This window comes from Prionailurus viverrinus, chromosome B2, assembly GCF_022837055.1.
Source record: "Prionailurus viverrinus isolate Anna chromosome B2, UM_Priviv_1.0, whole genome shotgun sequence".
NCBI lineage: Eukaryota > Metazoa > Chordata > Mammalia > Carnivora > Felidae > Prionailurus > Prionailurus viverrinus.
In genome coordinates this window covers 13,380,456-13,396,790 of record NC_062565.1, presented here as the reverse complement: position 1 = coordinate 13,396,790, position 16,335 = coordinate 13,380,456, and the positions used below count along the sequence as shown (strand labels likewise).

At 46.3% G+C, this 16,335-nt stretch overlaps 1 protein-coding gene across 8 annotated transcripts in view; it reads left to right on the top strand.

The window, feature by feature from the left end:
- The window catches only part of JARID2 (jumonji and AT-rich interaction domain containing 2), a 277,307-nt gene that overhangs the window by 192,656 nt on the left and 68,316 nt on the right, over nt 1–16,335 (top strand). For all 8 annotated transcript variants that reach the window (XM_047858112.1, XM_047858113.1, XM_047858111.1 and 5 more), the window contains one exon: nt 9,265–9,434. Coding sequence is in view for 7 of the 8 variants with exons in the window: in XM_047858113.1 (XP_047714069.1) it covers nt 9,265–9,434 (170 nt within the window). In the remaining variant the exon portion in view is untranslated. The remainder of the gene's footprint in view (nt 1–9,264; nt 9,435–16,335) is intronic.

Sequence of the window (16,335 nt, the reverse complement as noted above, 5' to 3'; positions counted from 1 at the left end):
CGAGGCGGGTGGCAATATGGGGGTTTGCAGGTCCTGCTCTTCTCGATGGGCCCGTGTTCTGATGGGCAGGGCTGGTAAATATACGTACTTATGGGATGTTTGTGTTCCTAAGGGTGTCTTTGGGTCCTGAATGAAGTTGATGTGTTGCCCTACATGAGGGACACATTCGTAATTAGAAAGATTAAGTCTTAAGGAAGCAGAGTGTAGGATACACGTACAGAAGGAGTTGTGGAACACCTTTTGGCATTGTGCCATCTTTTAAAATCTCTATGTATTTTAGTTTTTCCACTCTCACTGTCTGAAGTGCGAGGCAGGACTTTTAGGTGAGATTCTGGAAGTTCTCCCGTTTGCTGTGCCGCGGGAGAACCAGCGATTAGAAGGGTGGTGCTGGGCATCTCGAACGTAGCGACACAGGCCTCTGGGAGGCCGAGGTTATGCTTTCCCTCTGGGCACAGGCCACAGATTGGTATTTCTCCTGTAGACTTAGGAAGTCACAGGCCCAGAAGGAATTTATTACAGGAATTACTGTATTCAAGTTTTATTGATGAGGTCAGACAAGGTGGAGTTAGAAGGAGCCTCACTTTTCTCCTTTGCATAGCCCTCCCCCCGCCGTCCCGTTAATAAGGAAATAGAAGGCCACCTTGCCCTAGGTCACAACTTGGTTGCCCTAAAGCCCAGGTTTTGATACCCCTGTTGTTCATTCTCCGTACCTCTCTGACCAAAGCAGACTTCTGTGAGCGTTCGTTTTGAGGGGATTCAACCAATAGCCGTTCCTTTTGGGTAAATCTGGTTGATAGCACACTCGATTCTAAACAGCTGCCTGTGTAACTTAATTAAGACAAGTGCCACAGATATTTCATGTCCTGTGGTTTTGAGCATAAACAAACTATTTCATCGCTTTATGGGTAACGCAGGAAACGAGGCCCGTGAATCCGTATGGCAAGAGCTCCAGAAACGCCCTAAAGCGAACATTCTCTGTAGTGAAACTCTTCTCCTGGAGCCAGCTGACCTTCCTTTTCTGTCCTGTGATGTCCTCACAGCCTGCCGAAACAAACACCGATGGGAACCACGGAGCAGGGTGGGAGGTGAGCCCAGAAGGGGCTCGTCCACTGACAGTGCTTCTTGTCACTGTCTGGAACGAATCGGTCTCTGCTCGCTTCTGGGTTCACTTGAGGATGTGTTTATTTTCTCTTTACTATACAGGATGTTTACAACCATCCTGTGTGGTTTGCCCACAACTGCACTTGTATTTGAATTTGGTGGGCAGCTTGCCCTGGGGCAGGGGATATCCCCCGCTCGACCCCCCACAATCTCCAGCGCGTGCACACACGCACACACACGTGCACGCGCGCGCACACACACACACACACACACACACACACACTCACTCTCTCTCTCTCTCTCTCTCTCTCTCTCTCTCTCTCGTTTCTTTTAGTATCTGCCAGGTTTGTAGTGTGTGTGTCTGGGGGTAGAATAGAGTGGGTAATTATTTGGGGGATGGAAACACAGGAAATTTTTTTTTTTTTTTTTGAATAGGCCTTTCAGTAAGTTGGCAAAGCTTCAGGCCCTGCTCCCACACCAGCACAAAGAATGCAGCCATGCTGGTCATTTTAAATTTGCCAGACACAACGTGTCTTATTTATTTATTTATTTATTTATTTATTTATTTTTGAATGAACAGACCCTCCCCTCCCACCCATTCCTTGCTCTTTGTTTAGAATTGAGATGTAATCTAAATAATTGGATTTACCAGCTCACTTTTTTTTTTCTTTTTTTTAATATTGGAAAATTGAGTTAATAAAATGGCGTTTTGGCATACCCGTCCCTCCACAAGGGGCCAGCTGGGCATTGCTTTCAGTCTCCCAGTCCCCCTCGCTCCTGCCTTCTCCAGCCGAGTGGTGCACACACACTGTGTCCTCCTCGGGTTTGTAAACTATCAGAAATTCTGGGCAGAAATGGAATTGAATTAACCTAGAAATTTGATGTCGTGCCACATTTAGGGCTGCCCCAGAGATTGAGGGCGCAGATAGCAATAAGCTGGTTAACTCTGTCCTGGAGGGCGAGCGCGAGAGGAAGCCCGGAATACCAGTGCCACCCTCCTGTGGGTCTTCTCATGGCAGGCTGCCCGGAAGCTTCTTCTGCACGCAGATCTGAGGAGGGCAGGAGGGGAGCACGGGGCTGGGGGGCGAGTTACAGAACAAAACATATTTGGCATAGAGCTTAGTCGGCTCGTTGATGGGATTTCTTTGCAGGTGTTGTCTCATAGTTTATCAGCTTTCAAAATAGTGCTGGTGTTTCTTTTCTCCTGTAAAGGTTTTGAACTTTAAAAAAAAAAAAACTTAAATATGAAACACCTGAAGACTTATTTGGGTAAAAAGAAATTTTTTTTTTAACTTATTTTGAGAACAAGGGAGGGGCAGAGCGAGAATTCCAAGCAGGCTCCGTGCTGTTGGTGCAGAGCCCCACGCAGGACTCGAACTCCCAAACCGAGATCATGACCTGAGCCGAAACCCAAGAGTCGGATGCTTAACGTGCAGAGCCACCCAGGTGCCCCTGTTTGGGTAAAATTTTAAGTGATCAAGCAAAACATTTCTTTTGGCTGTTGGCCATGCCAGCTAAACCCCAAATGAGAGAAGACTCAGGAGAAAAAGAATGTCGCCTTTTGAGTAGCTTGGGGAATGGAAGGGAAAAGGAGGAAGATGGACCCTCCTCCCCAGCTCATTCAGCTCGGTACTGAAGTGCACACAGTCTCTGTGTTGCTGGCCTGTGTGCATGAAAGTGTGGCAGGACCGCGCTCCTGGGGCCAGCGGGTTGTGGCCCATGGACAGTTGTGACGTACTGAGCACAACGTGACGGGAGGGCACCTTGTGTCGCATGGGAGTCAAGAACCAGAACCGGACCCCCGCTTGGCTTTTGTTTGACGATATTGATGGTGGACAAGTGGCTTGGTGAGTTCTTCACTGAGTGATAACAGTTGTTGTGGTAGAGATGGTGACCGTGTGGGCAGATGTTTAGTAAGATTCCTGTGAAGCGGGTTCTTTTCTTTTTTAAAAAACTTACGTATTTTTTAAGAGTTCATTTATTTTGAGAGCGTGCGTGCAGTCGAGAGCTAGGGAGAGGCAGAGAGAGGGAACGCAGAGAGAATCCCAAGCAGTCTCTGCACTGTCGTGCAGAACCCGATATGGGGCTCAAACCCACGGATTGTGAGATCATGACCTAAGCCGAAGTCAAGAGTCAGATACTTAACAGACGGAGCCACTCAGGTGCCCCCAGACATTTGTATGTTTAACTGTGTGATTCCTCAAGAATGGATGGTGAGTGTCCTTTATCTGTGGTACAGCGGGACAGCGTTCCTGATGTTTGTTCCCATCGTTGCTGGAGGGCTTGTCTTCTGTACCTGGTAGCACCTGTGGACAGAGAGCCCAGTAGAGCGAATGCTGCAGGCCCCCAGAAGGGCAGGGGGGGTGGAATCAGGGGCTTGAGTAGTAGGTCAGGGGCAGTGTACTCCTTTAGGATGTCCCCTCTGAAGAGGAGATTTTTGAGCGGAGACAGGGAAGAAGTGACCTCCATAAAAAGTAACAGGCCTGCAGGGTTCCTGTCATTGGATGATAAGAAGCCAGCATAAAGGAGAAGAACGTTCCAGATGGAGAGAGCAGTCTCAAGGAAGCAAGATCCCTTGGGTTATTTTCCTCTGTCTTAGGGCATTTATTTATATAGAATGACCTTTTGGGATCAGATCAGTAAGTTGCCTTTCATCTCAGCATATTTTTTTCTTCCCCTTTGGGGACATTTTAGCTTGAATCGGATTCACCCCAGCAGGGCTGAGTTTTGTCATGACTGAATTGGCATGGGGCTCTTGGAGCCAAAAGCTTCTGGAGAAGAAGCCTCCCAGATGGCCTTGCCTGTGACAAGGCTGGGCCTCACTTCCCACTTAGATGCAGCGTGCTGTGATCGAGAAAACTCAGAACCGAGGACCCTGTGCTTGGCTTTTGGTCTTGTTGGTCCTGCCTCCCAAGCTGTGTGTGGCTGCTCAGTTGGTTGATCTGTGTAGTAAGGGTGATCTTTGCAAGATCCTTGCAAAAATTAAAGCCTTTAGCTTAGCTAAGTTTACTTGTTTTGACAGAGAGCAAGGGAGAGAGGAGCAGAGAGGGGGGCGGGGGGGGGGGGGAAGATAGCAGATCTGAAGCAGGCTCTGTGCTGAGAGCAGACAGCCTGATGCAGGGCTCGAACTCACAAACCGTGAGTGAGATCATGACCTGAGCTGAAGACAGGTGCTTAACTGACTGAGCCACCCAGGCGCCCCAAAGCCTTTAGCTTTTACCATTTGTCTCAAATACCGAACAAATAGCAGCCCATATCTATATTCTCTGAACTTGCTATCTGAATTTTTTAGTCCATTACTTCATGTATACACATTTGCATCATGGAAGGGAAGCAGCAGTGATGGGGTGGTTTGACCTGAGACCACTTCTCTCCCCTCGCCCCAGCGGCCCCCAGCCCGTGAGTTTAACACACTGTGAATAAAATGGGACTATATATATTCATCTATAAGTACATTTATTCAGGTCTTCCTCCGTTGGTTTAAGTTGGTTTAATCTGTTTAACTTGGCTAGCTGCAGCATTTGATTTAATTGGTTTCATTGACTTAAGGATAAACCTAGGATTCTAGAACGAAGCCTTCTAGAAAGGAAGAAAACTCCTTCCTTTAAAAAAAAATTTTTTTTTCAAAAATGTTTGTTTTTGAGAGGGAGAGAGAAAGGGAGACACAGAACCATGAGATCATGACCTGAGCCAAAGTCGGATGCTCCACTGACTAAGCCACTTGGGCGCCCCAAGTAAACTCCTTCCTTAATCAGTTAATAAAACACAAACATGGAAGGGCATCCTGCTTTAGTTTATCCTTCTGTGGTTTGGATGAGGGACAAACCCCTCTGCAGTTCTCTGTATTCTGGCATTTCTGTGTATCCCCATTGGGCAGTGGAGGACCATGCTGCCTGCCTAAAGGCCCAATTAGGAGCCCAGAGGCTTAGGAGACCCAGAATTCTGGATTCCCCTTGACCCCTGGACTCCATATTCTCTTCCACCCCCATGAGGACCCTGAACCATCTTAGTTCAAACAGTATTTTCATTCTCAGGCATTTTCACTGTGGGAATGAAAAGGATGGTGCATGTTTCTGGGCAAAATGTCAGCTGATGGAAGGGGGCGGGCACACCAGCTTGCTTTCTGAGGTCTTTGGTAGGAGTCACGTCTGGCCTGCCCCTCCCCCTCAGCCCCCCCCCAGCACCCTTATGCCCCGAACCTCTCTAAGTGCAGATATTCTGGTTCTTTAGCACATCTGGGGCACCCCCCATCCCCCATATTTACTGATTTAAAATCACATACACTCACTTCCCTGGATCGGGCATTTTAGGATGGAGTCACCTGTCTGTCCCTTAACATAGTGAGCTCACCCCATGGAGTTTGCCTCTGAATTGTATCCTCCAGACTCTGTTGTTGTGCGGGGCCAGCAAAGCCAAGCCAACGTGTCTGTAATCCTCCTGGGACTGTGCAGGATGAGAAGCCAGACCGCAGACCTGCACTTTTTGCAAAACAAAGATGCTTTGGGCTGCCCCTTAAAAAAAAAAATTGTATATATTATCTATATGATATAGATAATATATATAGATAACATATAATTATATATTATATATTTTAATATATTTAATATAATGTATACTTATAATATATAATAATATATTATTATATATTATGATGTATATATCATATCATATATGTTATACAAAATTGGTTTGTCTCCCTCCTCTGTCCTTGCTTTCATCTGAGTCTCAGAAATACTTAATCACTTGGGAGCTTGGCTTATTCCTCTGAGGGATAATTTATTTGACTTTTTTTTTTTTTTTTTTAAGTCTGTTAACTGCTTTATTTTTCATGGTCTCACTGAGAAAGTCATCAGGCAGAAAGTGCTTTATTTGAACGATGGCGGGAGCAGTTTATCGTTAAGGTCCTGAAATTATAAAATACTTCACCGCGTCCTGCTCTTGTCCTACGCGCCTTGTCCGCATTTGCATGTGGGATTTTCATTAGGTCTGCACCACCTTGTGACATTTGTTGTTGCTGACTTAAAAAAAAAAGGGGGGGGGGCAATAAACAGCATCCTGCGTGCACGCAGGAGGCGGTATTTCCGTGACCTTTCTCTCATGTCCAGAGTGTGAGTTGTGTCCATTTAGATGAAGAGGTACACGTTAATACAATTGCCAGTATAGAAAAAACAAACAAACAAAAAAAACCTTTTCAGGTGGAATAAGATGAACTGGGTTTTTTCTTTGAACAGGGAGGAAAAGTTGCCGGAAGAGCTGGCTAGCTGCGTTGGGTCAGCGTACCCTGCATTGTGGGCTTCTGGCTTGTTGGAATGTGCTAGTTGTTGGCAACCTGGCCCATCCTCTGATGCCCACGCTGCTGGCTGTGGGTGCTGCTACATGGGCCCTGCGAGTTGAATACAGAAATTGAGGATGAGCAGTGAGAGACTTTCAGTTACACTGCTTGTATATCTGTAGAATCTGATAATAAATTTGAGCCCAGTTGCCTTATTATTATTTTCTTTATAATTTTCTTTTTAACCTCAACCTAGTCCTATTATAAAAATACCTTTCAGTAGGGGCGCCTGGGTGGCTCAGTCGGTTAAGCTTCCGACTCTTGGTTTTGGCTCAGGTCAGATATCACAGTTTGCGAGCTCAAGCCCCACACCGGGCTCTGTGCGGAGAGCGAGGAGCCTGCTTGGGATTCTCTCTCTCCCTCTCTCTGCCCCTCTCCCACTTGTGCTCCCTAGCTATCAAAATGAATAAACTTACACACACACACACACACACACACACACACACACACACAACCATTTACAACCAATAAAAAAGCTAAAGGGGGAAAAAGTCACCGAACTCACAACTTTGATCCTCCCCACAGTTTGAGAGGCACCACTGTGGTCTCTCCACCCCGCATCTGGTCCTTAAGCTTCAGCACCCCCATCGAGGGACCCTCCTCTGGGCTTAGTGCTCACCCTTGCACACGCTTTTGGTGTGTCACGTCTTAAATACGGGCAGTCGGTTGGTTACAAAAAAGCTTCCTTCTCTATAACCAGGGGATGGTGGTGTTGCCCTATTTTCTTGACCATTTTAGTCTTTGGGAAATTTTCATTACACGTGTTGGGTTTTCTGCTCCTGGCTTGTTTGTGGGGCTGTTTCATATTGGTTACTCCTGGGTTCTCAGCTGTTTTGATTAGCCTTGATGTGTGTAGGTTTCACGGACTGAAGGTTGCCCAGTAAGTAAAGTAACCCTAACCCTCCCCCTGGATCAAATGTCAGTCGTTACTGGGAACGCCATCTATATATCTCTGGTGGTGTTTCTCACGGGTTTGGGAAGGGAGGCCAGAATAGAGACTCATCAGTACACAAGGTGGTTGAAATATTTTTGGCAAAGTAAGAAACCATGGTGTGTGTGTGCGTGTATTTTGCTGGACTATTTTGTTAAATACCAGAGTGTTGATTTAACATGGGAAGGTATTGTGAGCATCGCTAGGTTAGTAGACTACAATTATTACTATTTTTTAAATTTATTTTTTTACTAAAAAGGTTTTTGTTTTTTTCTTTTAATAAGTTCATTCATTTTTGAGAGGGAGAAACAGAGAGTGAGCGGGGAAGGGGCAGAGAGAGAGGGAGACACAGAATCCGAAGCAGGCTCCAGGCTCTGAGCTGTCAGCACACAGCCCGACACAGGGCTCAAACTCATGAACCGCGAGGTCATGACCTGAGGTGAGGTCAGACGCTTAACCAACTGAGCCACCCGGGTGCCCCAATTATTACTATTTTATGTAACTTCAACAATAAATAAAGGAAGATTTATTTGTGCTTTACTAATATACTTGGTTTCTTTTTGTTGTTCTCCAAGCAGCCTTTGTGGGGAGGGGTGCATTTTCAGTTCCACGCAGTGATTGATTCTGATTTGGATTCTGATCCATCGCTGTGCCATTGGGCTGCTTTATGGTCTCTTCTGTTTTTTGGGGGGACAGGGTGGTCTTTCTGTCCCCCCACCCCTACCGCCCCTCAAATCCTGTTTTTTGAGCATCTCTCTGAGCAGGGCTGGCTAGTTGGTCTCAGCAGTACACAAGCAGGTTCTTGGTCTAGCTGACGCCTGACACTCCCCGTTGTGAACTGGGATCTCTACAATGAAGGAAGCGCTCGTATGAGGTAATTTGTGATAAATGTCAGGTTAGTTACACATAAAATAAAAATATGGCCATTTTCATGCGTGGAGGCAAGCAAATTAACAATTAACTGGTGCCTGCAGTGTTAGGAAGGAAGTAAAGGAGGCTTTCCAAGACTCATTAGAATTCACATGCTAGAAGGAGTATCTTTCTTGCGTGTAAGATTTTGTAAATGAAAGATGCCTAGTCAGGAGATACGTGCTGCGATTTGTAGACACCGTGGATAAACTAGGGATCAGTATCTCCGTAGGATTGTGTCGGGCAGAGGCCTGACACGTAGATTAAGGCCAGTTTTTGGAATCCCTGAGAAGTTAGGACTTACCTATCGGCAGAGGGTGCCCAGAATTTGTTGGTGTTTCAGATGGACTAGAGAAATATTTTTTTTCCTGCATGACAAGCGTCCATTAGTGTAACGAATTGACGTGGCTGGATTGGGGTCTGAAGAGATTGGGGGTGGGGAGACCGCGCTCTGAGGGTGTGAGACGGGGTCAGTGGTGTGCAGGCAGGTGCTGGGGGGCTGGCTGGGTGTAAATAAGGGCACAGTATGAAGGTAATCGTGTATGTGTGACTGTATCATGTTTAAGCATACAATGCTTGCTTGATACATCACGTGGCAAGATGGCTTTGCGATTCTGTCGTTATTCTGGGCTTAATTTAAAACTACAAAGCCGTCCATTAATCCCGTGTCCTCAAATGCCACCTACGATGTTGGAAATACCCAGGCACACACGTGGTTTGTGCACTGGCAGGCATGTTCTTGTACACGTACACACGCATGGCACCCATTTTATATCCGTGTATAACACCTAGCCTTGTAACCAAATTTATTGCCCTTTATGGCGATCCTGTGGTTTATGAGAAGGTGAGAGATACAGAACCTCAATTAGGAAGAGTTTGCTTGATTTAGGGTCCCTTTTTCCCCCTTTTGTGTCTTGACTTACTGCCGCACGTAGATCTGTATCCTCCGATCGCTGCCTAATTCATTTTTAATTTTCCTTTGCTTCTCCAGGCCCAGGCTGCAAGCACAGAGGAAGTTTGCTCAGTCTCAGCCGAACAGTCCCAGCACAACCCCGGTGAAGATCGTGGAGCCGTTGCTGCCCCCTCCAGCTACTCAAATTTCTGACCTCTCTAAAAGGAAGCCCAAGACAGAAGATTTTCTTACCTTTCTCTGCCTTCGAGGTGAGACCGGGTTCCCCGTCGGGCAGGAAGGAGCACCCCACTGCAACAAAGAGGAAGACCCTGTTCCGAGCAGTAGATGTTAGCTGGGGTCCGCGTTGTAGACAGCTTGCTGGCCTGCTTTTGGTGGTCAGTTTGAAGTGACATGTGCCTTGAGTCTTCACATTTCTCCTTCTGTCTTCACTTATTTGACTCTTAAGTCCCCTTTCTTGGCTTCTCAACACCATCTCCTAGTTTGTCGTTTCCAGCTGTAATGTTACAGCCTGACTTTTCCGGGTCCCCCTTTCCAGAACCCCCGCCATTCCACCACACGCGTGCTTTGCCAACGTGGCGTTTTGTTCTGTGACTGTTGTTGTTTTTTTTTTCTTTTTTTCCCTTGGGGTGTCTTGAGTGGAGATAGTCTCCTTTGGTCATATTTTGTAAAGTCCACCACAGGCCACATTGACTGAGGTTCACACTTTTCCACCGTACTCCTTTGGGAAGAATCCTATCAGTATTTTCCAAGTACAGTTGACCCTTGAATAGCATGGGCCCACTTCTCCATGGTGTTTTTGTGTTTGTTTGTTTTTTTCCTTTGTTGTTTTTGTGTTTTTTGCAGTAAATACAGTACCGTAGTGTAAGTATATTTGGTCTTATGATTTTGTTAATAACGTTTTCCCCAGCTTCCTTTCCTATAAGACCACAAGATAAAATGCATACAGCATAGAAAATATGTGTTAATGGCCTGTTTACACTATAGGAAAGTCTTTCAGTCAGCAGTGGGTTATTAGTAGCTAAGGTTTTGGGGGAGTCCTAAGTTCTACACGGGTTCCTACCATGTTAGCGGGTTGATGCCCCAAGCTAACCTGCACATTATTTGTCAACTGAACGTAAAGGTGACAATCGTGGCCCAAATATGTGGATTAACAGAGTGCAAGGTTGAGGATAAAATTTCATAATGAAGGATGAGTTGGGATTTACACGGCCTTATTTGGGAAAGAGGTCACTGCAGGAACTGACTTCATTGGTGAAGAACATAGAAGGTTGCTAGGGAGCTTCGGGAACTTCTTAGGGCCTTGGTAGCTGCAGGAGAGTGTGTGACTAGAAAGCCGTGATTATGGAGGTTTTTTGATAAGGTTACTTGACAGGTGCCAGGAGGACGTGGTCGTTGCTGTTGGTCATTTGGTGGAGGTAGGGCTTACGGTTCAGGGTTATGTACTTAAAAACTAGTGTTTTTTGAAATAAGTTACAGCAAGATTTAAGTATAGTAGAATTTTTTCTTAAACTGTGTGAGAATTTCTACCTTGTGCCCCGTCACTCTGTAACACATTAGTGCATATTTTCTGAAAATAAGGACATTCGCAGTGATCCATTATTACCATTTAATCTTCCAGGCCCTCCTCCCTGATGGCTTCAAGTGCCCTTGAGAGGGGAGGATCCTGGTCCCAGCTGAACCTTGTCTTTAATTGTTGCCCGCTTACTCTGGATCAGGTCCTCAGCCTGTGCTTCGTGACCTTGACTCTTGAAGATTACAGGCTGGGGGCGCCTGGGTGGCGCAGTCGGTTAAGCGTCCGACTTCAGCCAGGTCACGATCTCGCGCTCCGAGTTCGAGCCCCGCGTCGGGCTCTGGGCTGATGGCTCAGAGCCTGGAGCCTGTTTCCGATTCTGTGTCTCCCTCTCTCTCTGCCCCTCCCCCATTCATGCTCTGTCTCTCTCTGTCCCAAAAATAAATAAACATTGAAGATTACAGGCTGGTTATTTTGTAGAATGGCCCTGCTCCGTTCCTGTGGTCTGGGGTCTCCTCATTAGATTTGCGTTTTGCGTTTCTGGCAGGAATGTCCCAAAAGTGATGCTTCTCCTTGCATCCTGTCGAGTGGTACACAATTCCGGAAGGTCTATCCTTTCACAGCAATCACTCGATAAAGGTGGGTTTGTCAGGCTTCTCCGCAGTGAAGTGATCTCTTCCGCCCTTGTAATTTTTGTTTTGTTGGGAGGTTCTCTGGAGGTCCATATTCCATTTCTCCTCAAACACTGTTTCGTTTGTTTCACCTGTGTGGGCTCATTTCTTTTAAAAAAAAAAAAAAAAAAAAAAAAAAAAAATTTTTTTTTTTTTTTTTTTTTTATGTTTATTTAGTTTTGAGAGAGAGGCAGAGTGAGAGGGGGAGACACAGAACCCGAAGCAGGCTCCAGCCTCTGAGCTGTGAGCACAGAGCCCGACGCAGGGCTCGAACTCCCAAAACATGAGATCATGACCTGAGCTGACCTGTCAGACGCTCAACTGACTGAGCCACCCCTATGCCCCATTTCTAATTTCATTCACAGTGTCCTTATCTATTACTTTTCAAAAAAAATATTTGAGTCTTTATTCAAAGATTAAAACTTTTTTTTTTTTTTTTTTTAAAGTACAGTCTACCCTCTACAACATCAGGCTCACAAGCCCAAGACTGAGTTGCATGTTCTGACCGAGCCAGCCAGGTGTCCTTCTGTTAACTATTTTTTTTGTTTATTATGAGAGAGAGAGAGAGCGCGCGCGAGCGTGCGAGTAGGGGCAGAGAGAGGGAGAGAGGAAGAATCCCAAGCAGGGATGTGGGGCTTGAACTCAGAAACTAGGAGATCATGATCTGAGCTGAAGTTGGACACTCAACCGACAGAGCCACATGGGCGCCCTGCCATGGCTTCATATTTACTCAAGGAAGGATCCACTGGTCTTGTTCCATTACGATGTCTGAAAATGGCTCTGTTGAGAATTGAATTTAGTTATGCAAGTTTTCACTGTGGAGTAGGTGTGACTCATTTTTAGAGAGGAATTTGTGCCATGCATACCTATATGTGCATTACTTACAAAAATACCTTCTGTGGTTTGGGAGATTTGGAGGAGGACCTTGCTTGCTTGGAGAGGCCTGCTGTAATTGCTCAAGTAAATTGCATCTGGGGAAAACTTACCCATTACCCAGCTTTGACGTTTCAAGGCTCTAGATAAAAGAGAACCATGTCTCTTTATAGCCACAATTTACTTTGCGTTCTCAGATGGAACAAAAGGTTTCGATAAATGAAATCTAGGAGTTATTTAAGCCAATTTGGGGAAAAATGCTCTGAAACCTTGGAAATTTATTCCTGTGTTTTTGAGCCAGGCAATTAAATAGGTTTTCTTATTTGTTTTTAGCTGATAAACAGTAAGAGATTGACATAGTATTGCCGTCTTCTCTTTGTCTTAACAGGTTTTCGACATGAAGTATTAAAAGGCTGAGTCTTCTTTAGCTTTATATTTAAAAAAAAAAATCCTGTTTTTGTGAAGTCAGATGTGCTTTTACCTGAATTGGCTCCAAAGTCCCCAAATAATAGGTGATTCCATATGGTACCTTCATAGTCCTGGAAGTGGGGTGTATCATTAATTAGCTCGAGCAATTAATTACCTATTAAACTTCCTATTTTGAAGCAGACAAGGGTCAAATAGATGATCTCTGCTGTGGTGGTACTTCAGTAATTTTCTTAATATTTGAAATGAAGAAAAACACGATGGTAAACTTTCTTTGGTCATGAAAGTAATCGATGTTTCTCTAGGGAATATCAGCAGAAAAGATGGGGAAGGTAAAAGAGTAAATCCAAAATACCGTCCCTTCTGGTCTCCCAGAGACAACCCCTGGTCACCACCTCTCTGATGAAAATGTGACTAAGCCTTCCGTGTGCATATGTGATCTGTGCGTCCCCACCTCTGCGAACCCAACCTCTCTCCCAAAGGAAATGCGTTTGATTGTTATTGGCGCCGTCTGGTTTTCCTGCCTAAACATATCCCATCAATACCGGTTCTATTTTGTGGGCGCCTCCTCGTTTATCAGATGCCTTGTGTACATTTAGACGTATTTTGACTTTCTGGTATCAGCTGCTGCTGATGCATATCCGCGGTGAAGCTTTGCCTGGGCTCGCGTTCTGTTCAGGAGTCGGCATTCAGGGATGTGACGCACATTCGAATACCTGCATTCTAATTCCCTCTTCTTGGGTGCGGATTCCAAACCACAGAGACGGAGCCCCATAGTCCAGGTCCTCGTAGAGCGTCCCCATTTACCTCATCAGCCTGTGGGTGACGGTGGGCACTGGTAGGGGTAAAAATCAGCCTTAAGCTCATTATTCATACGGAAGAATGTCTGTCGGCAGAAATAACGAAGGAGTCCAATCAAAGACCTGGAAGTGATGTTTGTTGCCGACGATTACAGGTCCTCCTTTTCTCTAGTCCCCTATTATTACCTGTGATCGTTATCGGTGCTAATTTAGAAGGTGGAAGAGAATAAATCTCGAGCCAGGGAGGGGCAGAGAGAGAGGGAGACACAGAATCAGAAGCAGGCTCACGGTGCCGGACGCCAGGCTCGAACCCATGAACTGCAAGATTATGAGCTGAAGCTTAACCGACTGAGCCACCCAGGTGTCTCGCAAATGGAGGTCTGTAAGCCTCATTGTTGGTTATTTATTCAGGACGTCCAGCGAGCCTGAGACCCTGCCCTCTCCCCACACCTCCATCAGGTGTTTTCAACAAAAACCTTAGGATAGAGATACACCCCCCCCCCCCATTAATACTACTAGGATTAGTGTCTATATGTAAACATCCTTGCCAGTTATTCAGGGTTAAAAATGCTTTAGCGATTTACAAAAATCAGAGACCTTTCAGCTGAGTTTGGCAAGGCTCTGTCCTTTCCTATTTAAGATCATGACCTAAAATTTCAAAAGGAAAAACAGGGAATGAACAGTGCAGTGGGGCCTGAAGTGTTTGCCTGCAGTGTATTTATCTTTAAATAGCTGCTTTGAAGGGGGTCCACACGTCTCCTGCCGGAGGCATAATTAGTATCTTTCACTGGTAAACCCGGGGAAGGGGGGAAGGGGGTATGTGTCGTGTGCTGAGGTACGGTCGCTGTTATTTCCTGTCAGCGGTCTCGTTATTCTTGATGAGTTGGGTCGTCTTCTCTTTGTTCTGACTATGATTATTAACAGATTAAAAAGCTTAACACCGGAGAGCCACGGCAGGTTAAATGATTCCCTTATTTACATTTTTCTCTTTATGGGGCACCGCAAACAAGGGGGGTTCCCAAAGGGGATTCCTGGAACATACACAAACACACCTACACGGTTCTCCTGACCGTGGGTGGTGTCCCAGCGGAGCGTCACAGGCCTGCCGGGGGGAGAGAGCTTTTTTTTCAGGGGGGAATTCCTGGGTCAGCCATTGTGAAGCAGTGCTTTCTGTTTGTGGACCTGCCTGCCTTTTGTTTCCAGAATCTTAGAGTATCTTCAGTGATCAGCTGTCATTCAATTGCTAATTAATTCAGCAAGCCTCTGTCGAACTCTTTTTATATGCTAGACACCTAGAAAACAGAGGTTAGAGACAGGAAAGCATAGACACACACAATAAGTAGACCTTGTACCCCAAATGGCACCCTGCCCAAGGCTGCCCGGGATGGCTGCTCTAAGGAAGTAACACTTGCGCAGGCTTTGTGGAAGGGAGAGGGGGCCAGCTTCTGCCAAGGCGTGGATTGGTACAGGGGTTTGGTGCTTGGGAGGCCCCAAGTTAAAGCAAGAAAGTGGGACGTGTCAAGGTCAGCTGGCCTCGCGTTAGACAAGCTGAGAAGCTGACGAGATGATTGACTTTACCTGGGCCCTTTAGGAAGATCATCCTGGTGGCTCAGCAGAAAAAGGGTTGAGGCCTCAGAAAGCCTCCCCACCCCCCCACCTTCCGGTGGGGAGGTTATTGAGGCATCCAGGCACAGCCTTGGCGAATTTGAGATCTCTGGCAGGTGACTTAATCTGCTCTAAGCCCGTTTCTTCATTTGTAGCCTGGGTAGATTGTGTCTGTAGCACACAGTTGTTGTGGACTCAGAAACTACAGCTAGTGGGTGTTAAACAGGCCCAGCTGATGCCCATGGTGGCCATCCCGGGAGATTTAATTTCCTGAAGAGAATAAGGCAGGAGTGGAGATTTAGGAAGGGACATTCTGAAAGACCAGCAGAGTAGACAAGACTGCGGGTAGCCCATTGTGGGCCTTACTGACCAGGAGCCCGTAAGTTGATGGAGTACTGGCTTTGGCTACTGGGGACGAGACATTGTAAGTAGGGCACATGCAAAAGCCTGGGGCGGCTTAGAGGTCATAGGATGAAAGGGGCTTAACCCGCTAGAAAGCAATTAAGTAATCCTCCAGCTGCAAGGAACACTTCAGCGCTAATAACGAACTTTGGGAGCAGAATGGGAATGCTTTACGCCGTATGCGATCTTTGGGGAGGAAGCCACACTATGTCACAGTGGTGCACACCTTTTCTTGATGGTTCCTTCAGAGACGTGTTGCATCATAGTTTTTGGGAGAAAAATGGGATCCAAAACGGTATTCTCCTTGCCTTGAGGGTTTCAGCGGCTACCCTCTCCTTTCTGCAAATCAAACCAGCCTCCTATGCTTGGTTTTCCAGAAGAGTCCGTGTTACATGGCTGAGTTCTGCTGAGCAAGCAATTTATTTGCCAGGATAGTTTATCAGGCTAGTTAGGAAGAAATATGAAACCCTGGAATTCTTAAGCGCGGAGGATGGGGGGGGCAGTGGAAGGGGGGGAAAGGATGGATCCCTTTTAATTGCTCTGTGACCTTGATCAGTTGTTAAGATTCCAAGACATTTTGTTCAGAGGACTGGCCGAGCTCCAGGCCAGCTGGCCTCTGACCAGGCTTTGCCCTCCCTGGAGATAAAGCATGCTTCACGTTTTCCCAGCCAGTGGCTGCTGGCACGGATTCAGTAGCATTCCTCACAGTCAGTTCTGGCCTTCTCTGTAATTTCTAGAGATCCCCTTAGTATTTCCTGTCCTTTCCGAAATCCATTTAGAGAAGGTAGATGGGGGTAAAAGTAAGGACAGCCCTATTTTGTTTGCTGAGCACCTTGCTGGCTGCCGAGGTGTCGTTGTTCTG